The sequence below is a fragment of the Diadema antillarum genome, unplaced genomic scaffold (assembly GCF_040938485.1).
Source record: "Diadema antillarum isolate AM-2024a unplaced genomic scaffold, OU_Dant_1.0 scf00000129, whole genome shotgun sequence".
In the NCBI taxonomy this organism is placed as follows: Eukaryota; Metazoa; Echinodermata; class Echinoidea; order Diadematoida; family Diadematidae; genus Diadema; species Diadema antillarum.
The window spans coordinates 625,466-647,423 of NW_027271018.1; the positions used below are offsets into that span (position 1 = coordinate 625,466).

Here is a 21,958-nt window from a genome sequence, read left to right on the forward strand (position 1 = left end):
GTAATCACACTCCATAATTTTCCTTCCCCGCGGCAGGAGAAGGTGTGAGATTTCGCTCTGTTTGCACACACAAGGTTGAAGACGTGCGAAGTGTAAGATTTCAGTCCGGAGTAAGTTGAGTTTGATTATTAGTAACTGAACAGTTGTGCAGTAGGTCAAATACATGTCTGTGTGATTGTCGGAGGTTTTTTTGTTTCCAGGCGCATAACGTTTCGAATAAATACAACATGTCTAGTTGTTGTTATTTTTGTTGTTGTTGATGATGATATTGTAACTTCCTCGTGTGGTGTGAATGCTACCCGACGTATTCATGAAAGTGTCAGTTGGCGTTGTTCACAAACACGCAGCGCAAAGATTCGGTGGGAGGAGCCTAAATGATTGAAACGTTCAAGTATGGTGAAGTCAATTGTATTCTCGCATTTTTTTTTCAGCAATTTGAGCCCAACAGTATGATAGGTGTGGTCTCGGATTCGATCACAGTAGGAAAACCCGCGGACTGTATTCTCACACTCTAAAAAGAAATGAAAAGGCAAATCAATATTCTATACATTATGTCACTCCTTCAATCTTTGATTAAGTGATTGATTTAACACTCATAATTTTGAACAACCATTTCAGAAACGGTAAATCCAACATTTTCGATGACAAATTTAACATTTACTAAAAGGTTGGAAGAGTGACAACTTTAAGAATGTTGCTTTGCCATTTTTTTTAGAGTGCAGTGTATAGAAAATTAATGCTGCACATTATTTCATCTACTTACGTTGAAATACTGACATTTGCTTAAGAGATATATGTTGATAATGTAGAAGCAGAATTTTGGGTTTACCCCAGCGTTCAAGTTTTATAAGTCTTTTTTTTAATGTCCTGTTTTATACCATTTTATAGGTGTGGAGTAAAATTACTATTATTTTGAATTTACATTTGTCAAGTTTTTGATATAATTATTGGTGTTGGGTCTTTAATTATCTCCTTACCCTTAATCACGTGTTGATCCGGTTTAAGTACCCTTCGTACTATCATGTAGCAATGTAGATTCATGCATAGATAGAGACACTGGCGATAGATTTGTTTTCTTAATTTTGATTTGTTCGAGCAGTCGTCGGTCTTGACAGGGCGAATAATTTGACTGGAGATGATGCACGAAAATAAAGCACGGTTTGTAAATAATGCAGTATGAAAAAGATGTTCATGTCATTTTTTTTTTAAAGTTTTGTGGATTAGAAACAAGGCGCGCCCATTTCACAAATAACATAATGTAATAAAGCTAGCAACATTTTGGTTTCTTCGTTTTATGAAAACTTCAGGGATGCCGCAATTCATTTCTTTCTCTTGTATTATCTTCATTTTGACCAGCTGTCCTCATGTAAAAAAAAAATCAACAACAAACAAACAAACACAAAATTACACCACCAAACAACCAACTTTAAAGATATCGAGATAATTGTGCCTCACCACCGTGATATCAATACAGGAGTGCATTGTCAACTCGATGCCTGATCCTTCGACGCATCGAGCACACGTCGCAAATGTCATTTGTCTCACGTTCGTCTCTCCTCGTGTGAATGAAATCGGTGATAAGATTTCAAACCACTAATTACAAGACGAGTGTTGAGGTATGATATACGTAGGCGTATGATTAAAAGAGTATTCAGCCCAAGCTGATTTTTTTTTTGTTGTTGTTGCAACTCTTACAAGTTTGTATATCATATTTGATGTTGTATTCTGATGTGATTCATCAAGTTTTTGAATGTATGAAATTATCTGGAATGAGGGGATACACCCATGAATCTTAATTCAATGAAGTCGAGATGACATGTGATTGACTTTAAAGCAAAAATACCTCTATTGGCGTCTTTCTTCGGTGAATATCGTTTCCTTTAAGTGTGTTTTATCCCATAACAAAATGTGACACGATCGGCATTTTTAACTGTGTATACAAACAAAATGTATTTCATCATTATATTGTTCATGTTTCTTCTGCAAAATAAAACGATATATTTCTGCAATCCCTAGATTGTACCAATGAATGAGTGCATTCGTTTTTGAAGCTTGGATAATAGAGTTGAGGAAAGGGTGATGTTGGTTGTCGACGGCAACTTAGAAAAGGACTAAGGCTGATTGAAAAAAAAAAAGTTACAGAACACTTAGACTAAAACAAAACAAAACAAAACAAAGCAAAAACAAAAACTCAATGACCGTCAAGCCTGTACTCCTTGCGGAGTCGTCGCATTAAATTTCGCGTTTAAATTTTTCATTCCATGCTCTTCCCACCTGTGCCCAATTAGAGTAGGAGTTTGACATTTACTCACAAGGAGGAGTTGCGGACAGCAAATAAATAATCTATGTTGCTCACGTTTTCAAGCATTCTCAGTTGAGCAAATGACCTCCTTTTATGATATTAGAATAGCTCTAAAACAGCATGTTTTTTGCCATAATTGTGATCCTGCTAGTCAGTGGAATAAATATGACGAGCCATTATACCGCGTTTGTGTAACCACGATATGTAAATGGATAACGTCCGACAGGACATGTAATTTGCAGAACAACTTCTGGCTACCCAATCTGTGTATTTCTGTGTATTTCTGTGTTTATAGCTCATATTTAAACGTCGAGCAGTATCTTTATTCCGCTGTGTGAATGAACCAAGTGTCAGTGTGTGTGTGTGTGCGTGTGTGTGTGTGTGTGTGTGTGTGTTTCATTGTTTTTTTTTTCTATACCTCTGGTTTTGACGAGATGTGAGTTGATTTAGCAGCAGGTAAATATTCATGTTTAAATGTAACTTTTATACCCTGTATAGATATAAGCATTATTTCTACGTCTGTGATTCAGCACGTCAAAGTGTGTTATCCTAAAATACTTGGATAGCGCAGACACCTTGAGCACTTCATGAGAATGAGGCAGAATTTTGAAGAGTAAGAAAAACCTCGTTAGACAAAAACTGGAAATGTATAAGAAGTCCTTATCGAGCCATGTCATCTCATTGAATTTGGGAGAGAGAGAGAGAGGGGGGGGGGGGGAGGGAGAGAGCGTGAGAGACAGAGGCAGGTAGATGGACCGAAATTAATGATTGTCTTCGTTTACATGATTGATATTTTGTCACGTTTTGTCAACACACTTTCGGGTTCACTTCCCTCGAAAGGAAAACGCCTTCGGTTTCTTGACCACTCACTGGATCGTAACACGAATGCCAAATTTTATCATCTGCAAAAATCAAAGAGGAACTCCACGTTATCTTCAATTTGACCTCCGTATTTGACCGTGCATCACAAAACCAACATAAAGTCAGACGCGGCGATTTTGCGCGAGGACTTAAGATATGTGAAATGGGTCAACAAAGTCAATTATTAGTCATTGTTTTCTTGGTATTTTCTGAAAGAAGAATTCTTCTACGTATTTCACAGTTTTGGATCATAATAAGAATAGGAAATTGTGTGTGTGTGTGTTTCTAGTTTTTTGTCTGCAACAGTTCTGTTGTATAGAATAGTGTCATTAAATATGTCTTAGAGGGCCCTTTTCATTTCTTAAAAACTCCTTTACACACTTTTCACTTTCAAACCTTACCATTCTTGGAAGGATAATGATAGTGTTTTGAAAATTGGTATTAGCCATGACTAGAATGTGCTTATAAGTTGTACAAAATTTCAACTTAATCAAATAATCTCTTCCTTGCCATGGTTGCCATAGAGTTTTACACCTTATTTTTTGCCCAATCTTTTGCAGAGAACAGCTTGGTGAAAATAGGCACGTGGATATAACAACTAAAACTTCAAAACCTCTTTTCTCAGTAAACACTTTTCCAGAGGGTGCATTTCCTTTCCATTATTCAGACAGGTTAGAAAAGTTCATTTGTATTGAGTTATACATCATTTTAAAGCTTGGAGTCTGTTCTGTCAAAAATTTGTCCCTAATCAAAGAGGAAAAAGAATTATTTCTGGCGACTGTTTGTCGTGTATAATTATATATATATATATATATATATATATATATATATATACATGTATATATATATATATGTATATATATATATATATATATATATATATATATACATCTATTTATTTATTCATTCATTTATTTATTAATTGATTTATTTATTTATTCATAATGATGATGATAATATGAATAATGATAAATGTGTGTGTGTGAATGTGTTTGACCCAGAGTCCATTATGATACATAAAGTAACACACAAACAGAACTTTTGTTCAAACTAAAAATATGGAGACTGAGGAAAGCCTCTTGAGCCAATGCCAACACTGAAGAAAAATTTGTTATTCTTTTGCAACCAACATCACGGGGGACTACTCTTCTCAAAGGGGATACAAAATTCAAATCCAGCCAAATGCTTAATCTTTCGACATGATGCTTTTACGCCACGCCGCCCATCTTTGGTCCAGTGTATAATGAGTATATACCTGACAATGCTAAGTATAGTAATAATAATGGCAGGGCATTCTGGTAGAGCATTGATAACAATAACAATGCTGCCTTGGGCAACCAAGATTACATTATATCATCAATATTTCGTCAGTTTATATATTACCTATGAAACTATAAACTCCCAGAGACTTTCTCTCTCTCTCTTTTTGTTGTTGTTGCACATTTTAATTCTTTGAATTTACTCTTAATAAAGTCAACTTCAGTATGGGAGCGCACTTTCTCTTTAAGCTTTCAACTGTCACTTTTGGAGTTTCCGCCTGGAGTAACGTGCAATCTAACAATGCCCGTGAGCATTATCTCTCGTCAGCTTTGATACTTTCGTCCCGCTCTATTGCATCAGAGAGAAGGGAGAGCTAGAATTGCTAAGTGATATTTTCCCCGGAGCATTCTTCTGTAGGGATAGGGCATAATAGAGTGTCCTAATCACATTTTTGCTTTATTTCCTTCTGTCTTTTTTTGTACTATCATTTCTGAACGGCGTCGCATCGCCTGACGCTATTATGAGGTATGTGGGTGACTGACCAATCGTTCTGCGCCTCTGTTCAAAAGCAAACAAACGAAGAAATGAAATAAAAGCTCTCCTATGCTATTTTCATCTGCTGGTTCTTGCAATTATGTTTTTTTTTTTTCGACCACTCTTGACATCGCATTGTCTGAAAAGATATGGCTGCAGTCACCTGTTGTTCCTCGGGGCTGAGAACGGGGAGATTTGTGCTTGTGTGCAATAAGCTCACCGTGATGCTCAAAAGTAATTGGATGTCGCCAGAGTAGATGCCATTATTTTTCAATCTTCCACGAACTGAGACGGACCGTGCGCATAAATTATCACAAAGAAGAGACGGCAACGCGGAAAGCGTTAGAAACACAGTATGACTCCGCGTCAAGACGGTATCATAGATCATGGATGTCTTCTCTCACAAAGCAGCAAGAGAAGTAGGACGCGACTCGCGAACTGCTTTTTTCACCTATTTTCAAATGAACTTCACTTATTCTCGGAGCAAAATAAAGTAATGTTTGACAGTATTTGATTTCATACATGTCATACGTAATCATCGATTTGGGTATTTCAGAAGAAAATCAACGATTAGGGCGTTTCAGAACATTTTTTTTTCACAGACAACTACGATATGCGTTTCAGAAACGGCATTGCGATACTGGTAATGATTTACAAGCATGCTAACCCTTACAATCAGCTCTGACATAATAGTGAAAAACAGTTTCCTGACAGTTATATGACTGTTTGTGACTCGTCGTAACAAACACCAACTGAACCTGCAAACCATTGTATCATTATTATATATATATTTTTAGAGTGGTCTCTTTCATTTTTCCGGGTTCTGAGCTTTTCAATGATACATCATTCATCGCACAAGAATTCTCCCATCGGTACGTAGGAATGATTAATTACATAGCACGAGCGTTCCCCCTGGAAATAATTCAGGAGCTAAATATTTTTCCCAGTGGCAGTGACATGATTGGTCACTCGTTCCAACACAAGAAAAGTTTAATGGGAAGGTTTTGCTTTATATATATTTTTAATGTGAAAAACAATAAGTTGAAATTGATAAATTAAGATTTATGTACAAACGAATGGCAAACTTATGAAGTTATGAAATCAAAACGTGATATATTCTGGGACAACATGAAACGAACGAGAGAAAAAAAACCCTCAATAATTGTTATTTTCCTGTCCGAATTAATTGAACTTATAAATGTTTTTGCTAATTGGTACTATTGACTTTATCAAAGTCAATTCAGATATGGAAAGGATTGTGATTTTTAGTTTCTGGAACGTTATTGGTTATCCCATACACATGATGTTCATACAGGGGCCTTATGTGCGTGCGCCTGTGTGTACGCGCACATTATGTGTGATGGACATGTACATATACATTCTTAATATTCACTGTTGTGACAGACGTGAATATGTGTAAAAATGACCGTATACATTGATACTTAACATACTTACCGGTACATTTATATACATATTATCTATATCTTACATAATAATGGTTATTTTCGTGTGTGCCTGTGTGCTTGCGCAAACGTGATTGTGTGAGCGAGCCTTCTTGTGTTTGCAATAATGTACTGCGCGTGTCCATGAAAATGAGGAAGGTAAGGTTTTGTGTAAACATCGTAGTTGCGTATTGATTTCGTTCATCAAAATGCGAATAGCCTGAGTTCCCCTCCAGCGAGAAAACTCTTGGTTTGGCAAATTGCAAGTAAATATCATCCGCAGAATGTGATACTTGAAGGACACTGGTCGCTTCTTTGACTTCACGGAGTACGTGGCAGATATCCCAGTTTCTATGGTTGATTATATCTTTCCCTACTCCTCCTTCTATCTCCATATTCCCCACTCCACTCTTTCTTTTTTCTTTGTTTTCTTTGTTGTTGTTGTGTTTTTTTTTTTTGGTGCCAAACAGAATTCTTTGTCCTTTCCACTATGTTTCGCGGGCTTTCAAGTTTCAAGTATTCACTCAGTTGCATATTTCATAATGGAAGGCTGCGCATTAACTTTGCATGAGCCGCTTCGTCCATCATTCACGTAATCCTCGACCCACACTCCTTTCTCCACCGTTTCGCCCATTAATGTCACGCGCCTCACGTTGTGAGAAATCGTGCCGACTTCTCCGAGGTGCGCAGTATCTCTCCTTGCTTGGATGGCTTCTTTCTCACGCCTTATACCTAACCATGAAGCTCCTGAGGCGCAACTCGACAATAATGCGTGTGTGGTGATATGTGGAGACTTAATCAGCAAGTTAACAATTAAACACACACTGACACAGACAGGAGAACTCACGTACACACACACACACACACACACACACACACACACACACACACACGCACACACACACACACACGACATCGTTTATGTCCCATATAAGAACTAAATTGCACACGACTTCAGAATTATTATGATTTACAAGGTGTGTGAATATATATATGTATATATATATATATATATACACGTATATATACATATATGCTATATATATACTTATATTCATATCTACAAAGGTGCAAACAACCCGTGTGTGATTCACCTGCTATGTCTGCTTGTAAAACATGTGAATTGGCTTTTGTTAATGTTGACTTTTCACTGTCCTCATATAAGGATCTAACAGTATAGATAAAAGTATTTTTTGTTGTTGATGTTACCCACCTTCTTTAGATTAATTCAAGTTTTATACGGTAAACAAAGAAACAATGTAATAGGGTCATGCTTATTTCCTACAGCAGCGGGATCTCATCATGATTGCCAGATAACTTTTGTTAGACAGACCGTTGTAAGCAGAAAACAATAAATGTTCATATAATGTCACAATGCGATGCACTACATACTGTGAGAATAATCATGTGTAGTTATAATGAACGTATCCATTACATTGCCTGTATTCCATATGGAGATTCTACCTAGGGACAAGATAACTAATGTAGATGTGGAAGGTAAAATATTTTGCAAATGAAATTATGTTAGTACATGTATTTAACAGATCTTAAATCCCACAAACAAACAAACAAACAAACAAACAATGAAATTAACAAATCACAAGAATGCTGGTAATTGAGAACACGTGCGTACTCTTTAATGGAACATAGGTATGCCTGGACGATCATCACGATAAAACATGAATGCAAATACAAAGGTAACTCATACATTGTACCAGAATATCATTTTCAAAATGCAAATTCACTGAATGTTTACCCTGATAGAATAGCAGTTTTACGTATTTTCAGCAAACACTAATCGTAGCGTTAGATTAGTGTTTTTTTTTTTTGAGGTTTTCTGATATACGACCTTAATGAAACTTTCTCCATTCTCTTTGTTAGAATTTGTACCATTCTTCAAAGTCAACGCAAGCAACACGTCTTTGACGTGACATTAGTTAAGATAGCTTACAATACTAACATTCAAATATTCCCATAAGCTCACTTTTGACTTTGTCGAAATACTGAATACGCATTCTTGGCGAGTGTCACAGACATAGCAAATCATCTTTAAAGGCAGTACAGCAACACGTCATCTTTGGAAAGTCCAGGGGCCCGTTGCATAAAAGTTACAATTATGGTAACTTTGCCATCCAATGGTAACTACCATGGCAACAATACTCAACAGCCAATCAAAATCAAGAATTCCATGGCAGTTACTATTGGATGGCAAAGTTACCATAATTGTAACTTTTATGCAACGAGCCCCTGATGACTTTAAGAAATAAGCAGAAGTAGACATTGCAATAGATATAGATAGATTATAGTATCAACAATAGATGTTATTATTCAGTTCAATTCGTTCAAGAGTTATCTGTTATCTAGTAAGTGACACAACGAATAACAAACATGAAGAAGTGGAGGAATGTGAAGGAAAATCTTTCGTGACTGTGTGTGTGTGTGTGTGTACGCTAAATGAATCCCCAGACTAACAAAACACACACACACACACACACACACACACACACCAACACTAACACATAAACTAAGCTCAGTTGCAAATCTTGATCGAAAATGAGTTCAATAAATCACAACTGTGCCATTCGCACACCGCACACACACACACACACACACACACACACGCACACACACGCCCTAACTCTCTTCCTTTCTATCTCATACACAACACACACACGCAAACACACACACATACACACACACACCCACACATTTGTATTAGTAGACACATAATTATCGTCAGCAGTGTATACAGCACAAGGATCCACAAGCCTTTGCAGGTTTGGGGATTTACACGGTTGCTTGAAACTGAAACCCAAATCTCCGTTCTCCCTTCAGGGACTCATATAATGTTGAATCATAAAACAACTTTGCTCTGTCCGTGTGAATACCAAATAAGCGCCGCACACTGCATTTTCAAGGGTTTGCGTCTTCATTATATTGGGTATCCACGACGCACATCCAGACAGCGTAAGATACCAGGATACATGCCAGCGGCAAAGTGCAAATGTCGCCTTACATTATCTACGGCCAGGTGAAATTGATACCAAAATTGGAGACACAAGCAAAGAATTATTCTCTTCTATTTTGAAATCCTCGGCGTACGTGTCGAGTGCACGAGTGCGTCGTATTCTTGATTTCCACTTTTAGCAGAAGACGTTGCTTGTTTTTTTTTTTCAACTTAAAACTCTCTCTCTCCCTCTCTGTATATCTTTCTCTCTCAGTGAAGGTGTACGAGACTGACATTCTCAGAAATCACTACAATAGGGTTGGTGATCAGAATGTCTGGCCAGACTAGTTTCATCGCATTATTCTCCAGCTGAATTTCAGCCATTTGGGCGTGTTAAAACTGGTAACAAACCTGATTATAAATGTATCTGAAAATTTTCGCAGAGTTAGATCTCCATACATTAAATTTGAATTTGCAAGTATCGTTCCAATACATTAATTACACTAAACAGTTGACGGTCATAATCTCTCCCCTTCCACCTCCCCCCCCCCAAAAAAAAAAATTGTATATATATATATATATATATATATATATATATATCGGATACCTATGATCAAGAAGAAGAATGGCTTCGAAACACACAAGGGTGTTATGATTCATGATTTTTGCACTATACATCATATCAATTGAAGAGAGAGAAATCCGTCGAGCGATTTACAAATTCCCATCAGCGTTCTTTCATCATGGCAACCGAACTCCCTTGGCACGTCTGTATTTCCATACACTGAGCAGCGTGACAACCCTGATACTGCTTTTACAAGGACAATAAGTTGAAAGTGAAACGCCACTACCTGATAAATCATGAAAAGCGAGCTTGAGAGAGCAACCTGTATTTGAAACGGTGACCATTTTATTATTCATTTTCTTCTTTTTTTCGTGTGTGTGTGTGTGTGTATGTGAAAGGTAAGTAAAGACCTGAACTTCTCTCATGCACATTTATGAGGTTGTAGTGGCCTTGGGACAAGTTAATAAAAGGGCCCTGCAGGAATAGTGATAGAAACGAAGTGAAAGTTTTCTGAAAATAGTGGACTATCTTATACACGTGAACCAAGGAAAGGAATGGATTTTGTCCAGACATCTTCGTTCCATGAATACAGTGTATATATATGGGACACTAAAAGTACCACTCTTTCAAGAGGATTTTTTTTTTCAAATACCTTGCATTACAGTGTCAAGCGGACGAAGGTAACAAAAAAAAAAGGAAATGGTCAAGTAGACTGTAGAGGGGGAAACTGTCAACCAAATTACGTAATGAGTAAGAGACATTATTTTGATTCGCCAATTAAAAATGGCCAGAAGTGTTCACATTTTAGAGTTATTTTCACGTAGAAAAATTTAGAAAGAAACTGCCATTGTCGTGCTAGAGCAATCATTAAATTGATAAATCACATAAATCTATACCTGTAAGAACAAAATGCACATTAGTGTTGGCATTGGTAAGTATAATTACCCACGCCCATACAAGATACCCTTGGAACAATTCAACACGATTGAGGCGACAGGCGCGGGAGTTTGGAGTGTTACGAATGTATGTAGGCCTACCGAGTGTGGGCAATTACTAATGCCCGAAAGAAATGATGTGCATTATTTGTTTTATAAAACGTTGAAGCGGATTCTTGCCATTATTTTGATAGATCGCCGTCATCCCAAGTAAATAAATCGATGAAATCTCGCCCGGCCACCACTGTGACGTGAAAGTGCAATAATAACAGGTCATTATACTTTTCTTATGACAGAAGCAGAACTATGTGCTAGGGAAAATAATCCCTGCATGGTCACCTGTACGCCCTCAATCAATCGTTTTACTTAGATGTGCTTAATAATTTGTATAGATACAAGGGTCTCACTTTCCCTTGTTGGTGCGCGTTTAATACGCCATGGTCAATGATGAGTTCACTGTAAAAACTATACATTACTGGCATGTAGTGCTCTAAAGGTCCCCCCCCCAAAAAAAAAAAAAAAAATCATGAAACACCACATCTCTAGAAAAGTGGATACAAAGAAGACAATCAACTTAAAGCATACTAATTGTTTTGTTTTTGTTTTTGTTTTGTTTTTTTGCAAGCAGAAGAGGCTATGTATACATTTTTGTATGTAGCAGATATAGTACAAATGGAAATGAAAAAACATTGGTACACGGTGTATTGGTAAGGAGCTTTGAAAGAAATTAAATATAAATCATGCGATATGATGCAAACTGACTGTAATATTCTAAAATACTTTGATTAAAAGAAAATAGAAAGATAGCCCCAAAACGTGACTGGATGGTTGGAAATCTATTTTCTACGGGTTTTTTTTTTCTGTTTGTGAGGAGTAAGAAAAAAGGTTGTCAGGCATGCTAGCGTGAAAAAGACCCCCGAAGCGTGACTCTCTAGTGCCTACAGTGCGTGTGATTTGGTATAGGTCTGCTACACATTGCGTAATATACTCATACACAGACTCACACACACATCATCATCATCATCATCATCATCACATTATTATACGCACGCACGTGCACAAACTATTCCGATATATGACATAATTATGAGTGTTAAGGGAGGGGACTGATTATCAAGGTTATGTCCGGACACATTTCCTGTCGCCTGGTTTTGTTTGCATATTTTCGACATACTCGGGGTTAACGTTCTTGATAGCAGGCACTCGACACAGTTTGTTTTTGTTCTACACGAATATCTCCTTCGTCTTCTCGCCGGCTCCATGAAATGACTAATGTCTCTAATGCATTAGACAGCGGATGTTAGACGCTGGGGAAATATGTTTGCTTTTCTCTCAACTTTAACGCTTACACTGTCTCGGCGAATGCATTTTCCATCTGGCGCAGACGGGCAATATACGTTGACCGTGGTTGAATTGTAAAAGAAAAGTGAGTTCTTGTTTCACTTTTGAATAATGCGTGTCTATGATACTGAGCGTGCGTGCGTGACTACGTATGTGTGTCAGTACTGTAGATGTAATGCTACGGTCGTCACCGCTTAGGCAGGACTACCGAGGAGTACTGGACCTTTATCCCGCTTAACAGCTGTCCCAATCAAAAGGAGTCAAGCAATGGATCATTCATATACGTCATACCTCACAGAGCTCAACACATTGGCCGATAAAATAGCACAGTAACTTGCACACGATTGGATATCACCATGGGTGAGGTTTTTTTCACTTAAGCTCTAAAAATCAGTCGTAAGTTTAATTCAGCTGATATCACGGACAGTTTTTGGATCAATCAGTCCTCGAAAGTAAGAAACTGTTTCACTTTGCCATTTGGAACAATATCTTGTGTCCACCTTGCAACACTCTATCTGAAGTGTTTGTGTATCCTTCCCAACTAAATCTGATTAGAATCTACCTCAACTTTGGGTTCATTGTTTAGCTCGATATAGTTCTCATGTTACTGTAACGGCACCCATTAGACTCAGACTAAATACATTTGGTACACATTATGTATCTGTCTGCATTACAGGCTTTCTCTATACAAATGTACTTTGTGAATTTTATCAGTTTATGACACACACACACACACACACACGTACATGCACACACACATACGCATTAACACACACAAACACACGCACACTCACACACACATACGCATTAACACACACACACACGCACACTCACACTCACATACGCATTAACACGCCCACACACACACACACACACACACACACACACACATACATCTCTTGCATGAACTTTTATCAGGGACTGAACTTGGAAGATAAAGAAGAATATTTTATCTTTAACCCCCCAAAAGAAGGTCTCCACTCTCCAGTCAGTTCCTCAAGAAGCGCCCTGATTACGTTTATTCGCTATGTCACTCACTTCAGTGTTCAGGTACACGAAACACTAAAAGGTGTATAGAGTCTAGGGCAATTACCCCCTGGGCAATTACCCGGACCCTTCCCCTGGTCCTAATCCTAATCCTAATCTTGAACCTAATCCAAATCCTAACCCTAACCCAAACTCTTAACCTAATACTAACCCTAACCCTAATCTTTGCTCTAACCTTACCACTAACCGGTATTTAGCCGGGGGTAATTGCCCTCTGGGGGTAGTTACCCGGATACGGGTGTACTATAATCGGCCATTGTGCTATCTGTGGAGTGAAAGCCGTTGTGTAAGAGGTTACAGCTCGTTATTCCAAAAGTTTGTTAATCCTAAGGCCCGTTATTCCGAAAGTTTGTTCATCCGAAAATGTAATAGATTTCGTTATTCCCGAGGATTCGTTAACCCGGTTCGTTATTCCAAAGGTTCGCTAGTACGCACAGTGCTTGTATTTTCGGATTAATGAACCTTATTTCATTTTCAGATTAACACATTTTCGGAACGACGAATATCACCCGTGTAAGAGGCCGAAGTTCGAGTCAAAGAGGTCCTGTCGTGCTAATAGGCCACGTGTAAATTGCTTGTTTTGGTTAAATAGTCCTTGATACATGCAGTGTCTATCTGGTGAAAAGGTGTATACTTTGATGCCCATGGCTACATCTAGTATAGCATTGACTGATGTTCTCTTCCTCCGTTGACAAGAATTTAGTACAGAGTTTGTATGTCGTATGCGATTTCATCTGATGAGAGTAGGAATATCTGAGCAGATGTCTCGTCTCGAAGTATACAACGTGCCTTGGAAATATTGCCATGATTTCGCCCCGTCTCAGCTGTATTTCTGCTTATCAGCAGAGTCCAGATCTTAGTGAAACGATGATACGTGGTGTGGTGACAAAACCAAAATTACATTACATGTATAATACTGGAAAGCGCAGAAGGGCCTTTGGTAATGTCAGCGTTAGCATCTGCAGGGACCCCTCTGTAAAACAGCCCTGTTAATACGATGGTACCACTGAGTCCTCACTCTGTGGGTTAAAGGTCTAATTTCATTTCATATCTTTGTTTGCATAACCTTTAAACGGAAACTAGATACAATACAATCTGCAAGGTATCTTGTCGCAAATGCGGTAGTATAGTTGCCAAAGCAGCAGTAAAATATGATAATGAACAGTGGTAACCGAGAGCAAGGACAGGCTTCGTTTTATTAGCAGTTGTTTACCACTTCGTAAGTACAAAAAAAAAAACAATTCTGAATATCGTATAAATACACATTTTGCATGCCGTCTCTGGTAAGAGCATGACCGGCAGTGGATGTTAATCAGGACCCCCCCCCCCCTCACACACACACAGAACATATGTACTATTAGAAGGAGCAACAGTAATAGTAGTAGTAGTAATAGTAGTAGTAGTAGTAGTAGTAATAGTAGTAGTAATAGTAGTAGTAGTAGTAGCAGTAGTAATATCAGCAGTAGGGTGATGTATAGTCATTGGTAGTAGTATAGTTGTAGTTGTACTATAGTTGTCGTATGTGATGGAATAGGAGGAGGAAGAGAAAGAAATGTAGGTATGAAAGGAGTGATGGTAGAGAACACAATAATTACTACTATGTATCTTATGTAGTCAACCAACGTGAGAAAGAATGATAGTGGTAGGGACAAGCAAAATTATCACAAATAGTGTAGGCACACAGGCGACGTATTCAAATATAGAAAATATTCCTATTAAAATGTAAGTCGTGTACTTAGTAGCTTAATGATTAGATAAAACAGCAGCAGAAGTAGTAGTGGTAGTAGTGCTGAAATAGTTAATGTGGTGGTATGCTAAAGTTTCCCTAACAATACTAGCTGCAATACTGACGTTAGATAGGTGAAAATAATGAAAATAATAAACAGGTGATACTCACGATGGTAAAATATCATATCAGTAACAATGGCCAAAAAAAAGAAGAATGACATCAAATTTATCAGATTGCTTATAACCAAATTCGAAACAGTTTGTTAGTATCTTTGCAATGGGAGAAATCGTGACTGTGAAAAGTTGTGCATCGGTGTATACCTATAGTAACAGCAGGCATGGTAGCGGCGATAGTTGCAGCAAGTAGACCAGACACAGGTTTTTTTTAAAAAAAAAAAGATGTTGGAGAAGCAATTTACTAAATCATCGCTTGTAAAAGTTTGAACAGAATTGCTATCAGAGAACAAGTATAAGCACTGAAGCAGTAATTGTAAACGTGGTAGTTGTAGTCGTTGTTGTGGTCGTAGGAGAAATTCAAGTAGATTGTAATAGCAACAGCAGAAATATTTTTATGAACACAAAGTAATAGCAATACATACGTTCATGTTAATTGCAGTCAAATAATGGTAGTACTATAAAAGGGTGGCAGTTGTCCTGCTAGTAGCAGTCGCAGAAGAAAATTGCATTGGAGCGGTAGAAATAGTAGTAGTGGTTGTAGTGAATTATCTACAGCAGTAGATCATTTTCTCTTGCAGGAATTGGCAGTCTACTGAGATTCGCCTAATCGGAGGTACATTGTGAATACGCATCGACGATAGAGCGCGACAAGGCTTCACAAAGGTACGAGAGGACACCTTCAGTAAGGTATATATAGACACGATGGAAACAAGGGCGGAGGTGAACAAATACACACTTAATCCAGGAAGCCGTTATATAACTTGATATTGTTTTCATGAAGTTATCGAGAGGATTTCATACAATGAGCAAGAGGTCGGGGCAATTTAGAGCGTTCGAAATTAATTCTTTCCGTTTGTTTGTTTGTTTGTTTGTTTGTTTTAACACTGAAGTTTTTCTCTAAAAATAGTCAATTATTTTAATTCAAGGAAATCAAAGCCAAAGTGCTTATGTACACCGACCACGACATGCAAGTTTATTGCAATTTGACCAAAGACGCACATGACAATAAAAATGGAAACAAGAATCAAGAGAAGAGGGCCATAAAGACAGTAATAATGACATGATAGTCGATAGGTAATGTTAATACGAAACACTAGTAATAGAATAAAGATAAATCTGATCAGCACAGCAAAAGGCTCAGGAGAATCTCTTCAGAGCGGCAATCATTATGTGTAAAGTCATAATAATATGAACCCTGTGATCTGTTTTATCTATACCTCTTCATCTATTTCTCTCTCCCTTTCTCTCTCTCTATCACACACACACACACACAAAGACACACAAACAGACAAGCAAGGAGTTGCACAATTTACGCAACATATTACTTGTCTTACTTGAGAGAATTTCTATGCACAGCCTATACTTGGTGTTAAAGTATGACTCCTTCCCTCTGTACAGTAGGTCAGAAAATTTTGGTTCAATTTTCGTGCGAACATACTTTTTAGAAATATTTGTGAATAAGAATTTGAATCCACGACTATTACAGGTGTGAAAAAAGTCACAATAACCAGATAACACTAAATGTTAACTTCGTCCGAAAACTGTGCATGGGCTTCCGAAATAAATTATGTGCCATAGGTTAAAAAATATATATATTACGCAGTACATACAAGCCATGTATGTGTGTGTGTATGTGGGTGGGTGTGAAAGTGTGTATTATGTTTTGCTGATGCCCGTTTAACACAAGGATTAACATAGGTATTTCCAACAATTTGGTGAAACGTATAACCACACCTTTATCCCTATGCCGTTGCAACATAGCATACAACACGATTTTTTTTAGTGTCACTTATTTCAACACATTGGAGCACTACCATTATAGTACAAGAGAGCGTGCCTACAAAAAAAGGAAAAGTTTCCATTGAATCAGAGTATTCATTGCCGTGTCAGCTCCACTCTTGAGTACCTAGGAAATACATTTTTAGATTATAAGCAATGATGCATTCTATGATAGGGAAAAAATGGGGGGGGGGGTGGGCGATGATTGAGTTAACTACTCTGACTGTCTTTAATAAGGGGTTTAATAATTGACTCTAAACCTGGTTAACCCGAACAGTTGTATTTAAAACGCGCTTCGAAAGCACCGGCTGGTGGCTGACTAGTGGCTGTAATCGAAAACAAGGCCTACACTTAGATTGCATACAATTACTTTAAAGCGTAGAGCCACACATTAGTATAGCATTAGGTGGAGCGATATATTGTTCGACGCCATCCCCCAGATTGCCAGAGGTCATCTAATCATGCATGTGTTAGGAGTCGTTTCGGGAATGAGAAAGAGAAGACAAGTCATGAAGGATATTTTCCTGCAAAGGGAGATTTGTTTTTTCTCGCTCAAAACACTTTTTCATACACATTCCATCCCCCACCACCCACCATACCCTCACAGACATCTCCCTGAGCAAGCCTATTATAGACAATGATTTTCCATCCAATACACCTAATGTATTGAAAAATCGACCCAACACCCTATGGTAAAGGTTGCAGGCCTTTTTTATTACGGAAAATGAAACAAAAAAAAAATAGAATTTCTCGAATTGTTGTATCAACTTAAAGGAACCATAAAATGCAAATGCATGCTGACTCGTGCTGATTCATGATACTCTCAATACTACCTATGTGTCCAAATAAATACCTAAATATGCGTCATATGTTTTATAATAATTTTTTTCTATTGTTTTTCTTCAGATTATATGGATACGCCGAATGTAACTTGCAAGTCTGCAATGTCCTTTAGTGACCACAGCAGTAACACAGTAGCATGCAAGTCATGCTAAGTTCATATTGAACAATTGAAAGGTGTATTTCAATGTTTTTCGTTAATCGCAATATTGCTTTACCAATGATTGACGGCATAAATGTCAATGGCGCAATCTTGGGTTGGAACGTTGATTATCATGAACGTATCAAAGTAATCTGAAGAAAAAAAAAGAAGAAAAATTTATTATGAAATAATCATTGGCACGAACTCAGACATTCATTTGACGACATTAGATATGTTCAGTTTAACTGAATTCATGTTGAGGGTATCATGAATTAGCACAGTCAACATGCATTTGCATCATACAGTTCATTTAAATAATAAACAGACTGAAACGCGCATGAAATGATGCACACTCCATAGCTGCCAATTTCAAAAATGAGCCCAAATATCCTAAAATGCATACATTATTTACATAATACCACGCGTGTCGAAATCGAAAGAGTTTTGGAATGATGAAATTCTGCCGATTTACTATTAACAGTTAAACACAAAATTGCACACTGACTTTAGATGATTATTCCGTACAGCAAGTGGAGGATAGCCACCAGACACACCATACAAAAAAAAAGAGAATTCATTCAAATGCCTGCAAGGGAGAGTGTAATTTAAAAATAGACTTTAGGGACACCGTGACGTGGCCCTCTGTAAATACTGTATGCATGGAGAAATAATGAGGCGTCTTCAAAAACACTCCACGGGTAGCCAAGTCTGTACAATGAGAAGAAATGAGTAGTCGACGCAATTCTTTTTAAGGGCTTTTCACTCAATACCCTGACGTTCCGAATTGGTACAGCCATCAGATTTGAAAAATGTACATGCGTGCTAATTAAAAAATAAAAATCCCATTCAAGGGAATGCAACGGCATCCCTCCAAGATTACAACTTCAACATTAACTGCGAGATCAAATCCCAAATGAGAATGGCGACAATACAGAATAATAGCAAGAATTGAAAACACAATGACAAGGAAAGTATCGATAAACTTTCCTCCAAGATTACGCTTAATTGATTGATGGAAAGAAGGAATACCTTGGACAAAACGTGCCCGCTTTACAGTCTTTGCAGACAGCTGCAGAAAGCCAAATAGTATTCACTTTTGTTTACTGACTTCGATGAAGTTATAGAGGGTCTCTTGCGTATAGAAACCGATAAATCTGACTAAAATAGACATCAAGCGCGGTATTCAAGTTGATTTTTATCTAATTCAGCCAAACTCGCGTTCCAAAAGTTGGAATAGTCCCTCTGCTATATCTTAATTCGTTTGGCTTATGTTTGCTAGGTTTGGTTTTCATCGGGTTGAGGTGCGCACATCCCGTTACACGGTCGTGAATACCGTGCGAAATTTAGACGATCGCTGCGGAGATTTTTTTTTCTTTTACGTCTACAGATTCCTTTCACGTCGTAGGCAGCGATGTCAAGCCGAATTTCAAGTCTCCGCTTCTCCGACCGTTCCTCGTGATCGACCACCGTCTCGAAAGCTAGGTGGTAGTCCGGGTGGTGTTCAAGCTAGACTGCAGACTAAGTCTCCCGCGATATCGCCCCTTGGGTTTTATGCTCTCCTTCCACGGTCCACACCTACGAAACACCCGCCTGACATCCGCCTGCAATGAAGACAAAGGAATAAAGAAAATTTGATGAGGATATTGTTTACTATAGCTTTGTTCTGTACCTCCTTGAATCTTCCCATCGCCTCCGGCGACACTTCGTGGCGGAGGCAAAAAAAAAATGCTATTTCGAAGGTTCCTTTGGAATAACGAACCTTATTTCATTTTCGGAACTACGAACCTTCGTAATAACGAACTTTTGGAATAACGAACTGTAGCTTCTTTGTTATGTCCTTAGCATTTATGATCCCCCCCCCCAAAAAAAAAAAAAAACAAAAAAAAACCTGCTCTTGCTGATGACAATTGCAATGAGGGGTACACTTTCATTTGCTGCTAAGTTCACGAAATAAAAAAGAAGCATGCAGTTTGTCTGCTTTTGTTTCAAAGTATAATCACATTGTTGTATAAAAAAGGCTTGTTTTGTGTGACACTTCAGCTTACTAATATCGTATGTAACATGATTGTATAGGTTATAAAGGTCAGTTATTTGATTCAACAAAGTTTCAATCGCACTTTCTTTTTCTGACTTTATGTACGGTAGCGCCTAAAACGGTAGAAGTGGAACGGAAATTTCTTTACCTCAGCCACTTTTCAGCAATTGTGTTTTTGCCTCCTAGCTATATTATTATATATAACTCGTTTAGGACAGAAGGCCTCGTTGGCTGATAGAGTATGACAGGGTCAATTTGATCTATTTTTGTCTATTTGTTCTTTTTTTTAAACTCGGATACGGCTTTTCAAGGACCTTCAGAACTTTGCTGATGGCATCTTCATGATTGACATTTTACCGCATCAGGCAAGAAGATGGCCGTTCCATGAAATAATCGCCCTTCGTTTAACTAGTAATTAATTCAGACAAGGTAACTCCTCATCTTGTTTACCTGCTAACAAATCATACTCGCTGTGTTTGTCAGATTTTGTCCCTCTCTATTTTAATTCCACGTTGTTTGCCTTGCAATTTCTCTTTTGTCCTGGATACGAATTTTTAGCTTTTCCTCCCATTCTAGTCAATACAAGGATATTTCTACCGTCACTCTGAATCTTACATCAATTTGTCCTTGCCAGATGTCAGGATAAGTTTTAATGTAGTAATTTTCCCCTGCAGTGATCTGGTCGACCTTAAGTGTGCACAATATGACATATTTAAAGCCAACAAAATCGAAAAGAAGCCTTTCTTTCAATGCCATCACGTTCTCACTTGTGTAATGCTTGACTAAAATGTAGAAATATTAAAGCGTCACCGAATCGAGATGCGATTTCAGTCATTGCTGTGACAGCTTGTTACTTTACGAACCACCTCTTACACTCTTAAAACAACCGGGTCAGAAGTGACCCGAAAAGGGTCCGTTGGGGGTTACACCCCGTTCCGGGTCAGAAATGACAAGGAATGGGGTCAGATATGACCCCATTCAGAGTCGTGAATTGGGTAAGAGTGACCCCACTCCGAGTCTTCATGACCGAATTCCAAGTCGTTTTTGACCCGGAACGGGGTGTAACCCCAAACGGACCCGGTTACGGGCCAGTTCTGACCCGGATTTTTTAAAGTGTAATGACTGAATGTCTGCAAATACCCATATTGTACTGTCTGCCTATCTAAGTGATAAAAATGATAAAGTTAATCATCACTAGTATCATCATCACAATCATCATCATCATAACCACTAGTATCGTCACCACTATTATCATCATCACCATCATCATCATCATCATTTTCATCCTCAGTGTAATAGCAATGGTAAGAACAATGAATTATTTTAATGAATAGTAACATCTGCATAGTGTAAGATGCAATGCTTTATGAGGGAATTGAAGTTTTGAAGCAAATAGTCATTTCATTTTAAAGACATACGTAGGAACGTCCTTGCACATCATGTACTATGAGACCCATGATGTAAACATGAATCAACCTATACAGCAATCTATATTTTCAAAGAATAAACTTATGTTTGGAGCTTGCAGGGTCCGTTATACTCACTCGGTCATTTGATTTTCCATTTTTATCGCTAAGCTTGTTTTTGATGAGATATCTATTTATAAGAGCGAGTATACTGTTGAAGTATTGCCTGTTATTGTTGAATGGAAACAAACAGATGTCACGAAAACAAAGTATCCATTTCTGTTCAAGACCTAAGGGTGGCCAGAGTGTAGCCTAGTTTTTTATGTTTTAAACAATTACATCTCGGTCAGTTACTATAACTGTTAAACTCTCTTTAGTTGTCTTGCGGGTAGGTGGGAGTCTTGATATCCCCGACAGTAAAAACACAAGCATATACAATCAATTTTCTCTGCAGTAGAACACAAAATACATAACCAGTCTCCTATTTCACGTTACCTGGAAACAATGTATATCTGATTTTGAAGATAACTTGATCGCGCGATGGAGATTCGATTTCACATAATATGCTTGGATAGAATGTGCGTGTGTGCGTGGGTGTATGTGTGTAAGTGTGTGTG

General features: G+C 37.9%; 1 protein-coding gene across 1 annotated transcript in view; it reads right to left on the bottom strand.

Annotated features, from left to right (window-relative positions):
* Window positions 1-19,378: 19,378 nt before the first annotated feature.
* Window positions 19,379-21,958, bottom strand: part of LOC139720573 (tachykinin-like peptides receptor 99D) — a 31,076-nt gene continuing 28,496 nt past the window's right edge. Inside the window, exon 3 of the mRNA XM_071631920.1 lies at window positions 19,379-19,501. Within this exon, the coding sequence (XP_071488021.1) occupies window positions 19,379-19,501 (123 nt within the window). The remainder of the gene's footprint in view (window positions 19,502-21,958) is intronic.